The following is a 456-nucleotide window of genomic DNA, read 5'->3' on the forward strand; positions in this document are numbered from 1 at the left end:
TCCTTGCAAAATTGGACATCACGGAGAAGCAAGGATGGGATATACTAAAGACGTCACGAAAGACATCTGACAGCGCTCTCGTAGTGGACTTTCTGTTGCAGTTTTACTAGAAATCATCTTGTTAATTGACTTGTATAATCTTCTTTTGGTCACACACCAGTATTACACTCGAAGGGTAACTACAGAATTACAATTCTGTCACGCTATTTGACATGCATTATTCTGTAATTTCATCATTATATATTGCTGTAGCTGTCATTTTGCGATTACTTTTCCGATATGTTGTCGAAGAAAATAATCAATAAAACAATGAGATTGGTATAGCTATGTTTCGTTTGATTTTTATATGATTTCCCATAGTTGTAAAATTGTGGGCAAAGTGAAAAAATCACTATGTAAAAATAGAAATGAATGAAAAGGTAATTTTTTTGCCCCAGATGCACCGTCTCAACATGA

The 456-nt window shown here is 34.4% G+C and overlaps 1 protein-coding gene across 1 annotated transcript in view; it reads left to right on the forward strand.

Annotated features, from left to right (window-relative positions):
* LOC118409118 (non-neuronal cytoplasmic intermediate filament protein-like) overlaps nt 1-456 on the forward strand; it is a 3,702-nt gene extending 3,246 nt beyond the window's left edge. The window contains exon 5 of the mRNA XM_035809985.1: nt 438-456. Within this exon, the coding sequence (XP_035665878.1) occupies nt 438-456 (19 nt within the window). The remainder of the gene's footprint in view (nt 1-437) is intronic.

Source organism: Branchiostoma floridae, chromosome 2, assembly GCF_000003815.2.
Source record: "Branchiostoma floridae strain S238N-H82 chromosome 2, Bfl_VNyyK, whole genome shotgun sequence".
Taxonomy (NCBI): domain Eukaryota; kingdom Metazoa; phylum Chordata; class Leptocardii; order Amphioxiformes; family Branchiostomatidae; genus Branchiostoma; species Branchiostoma floridae.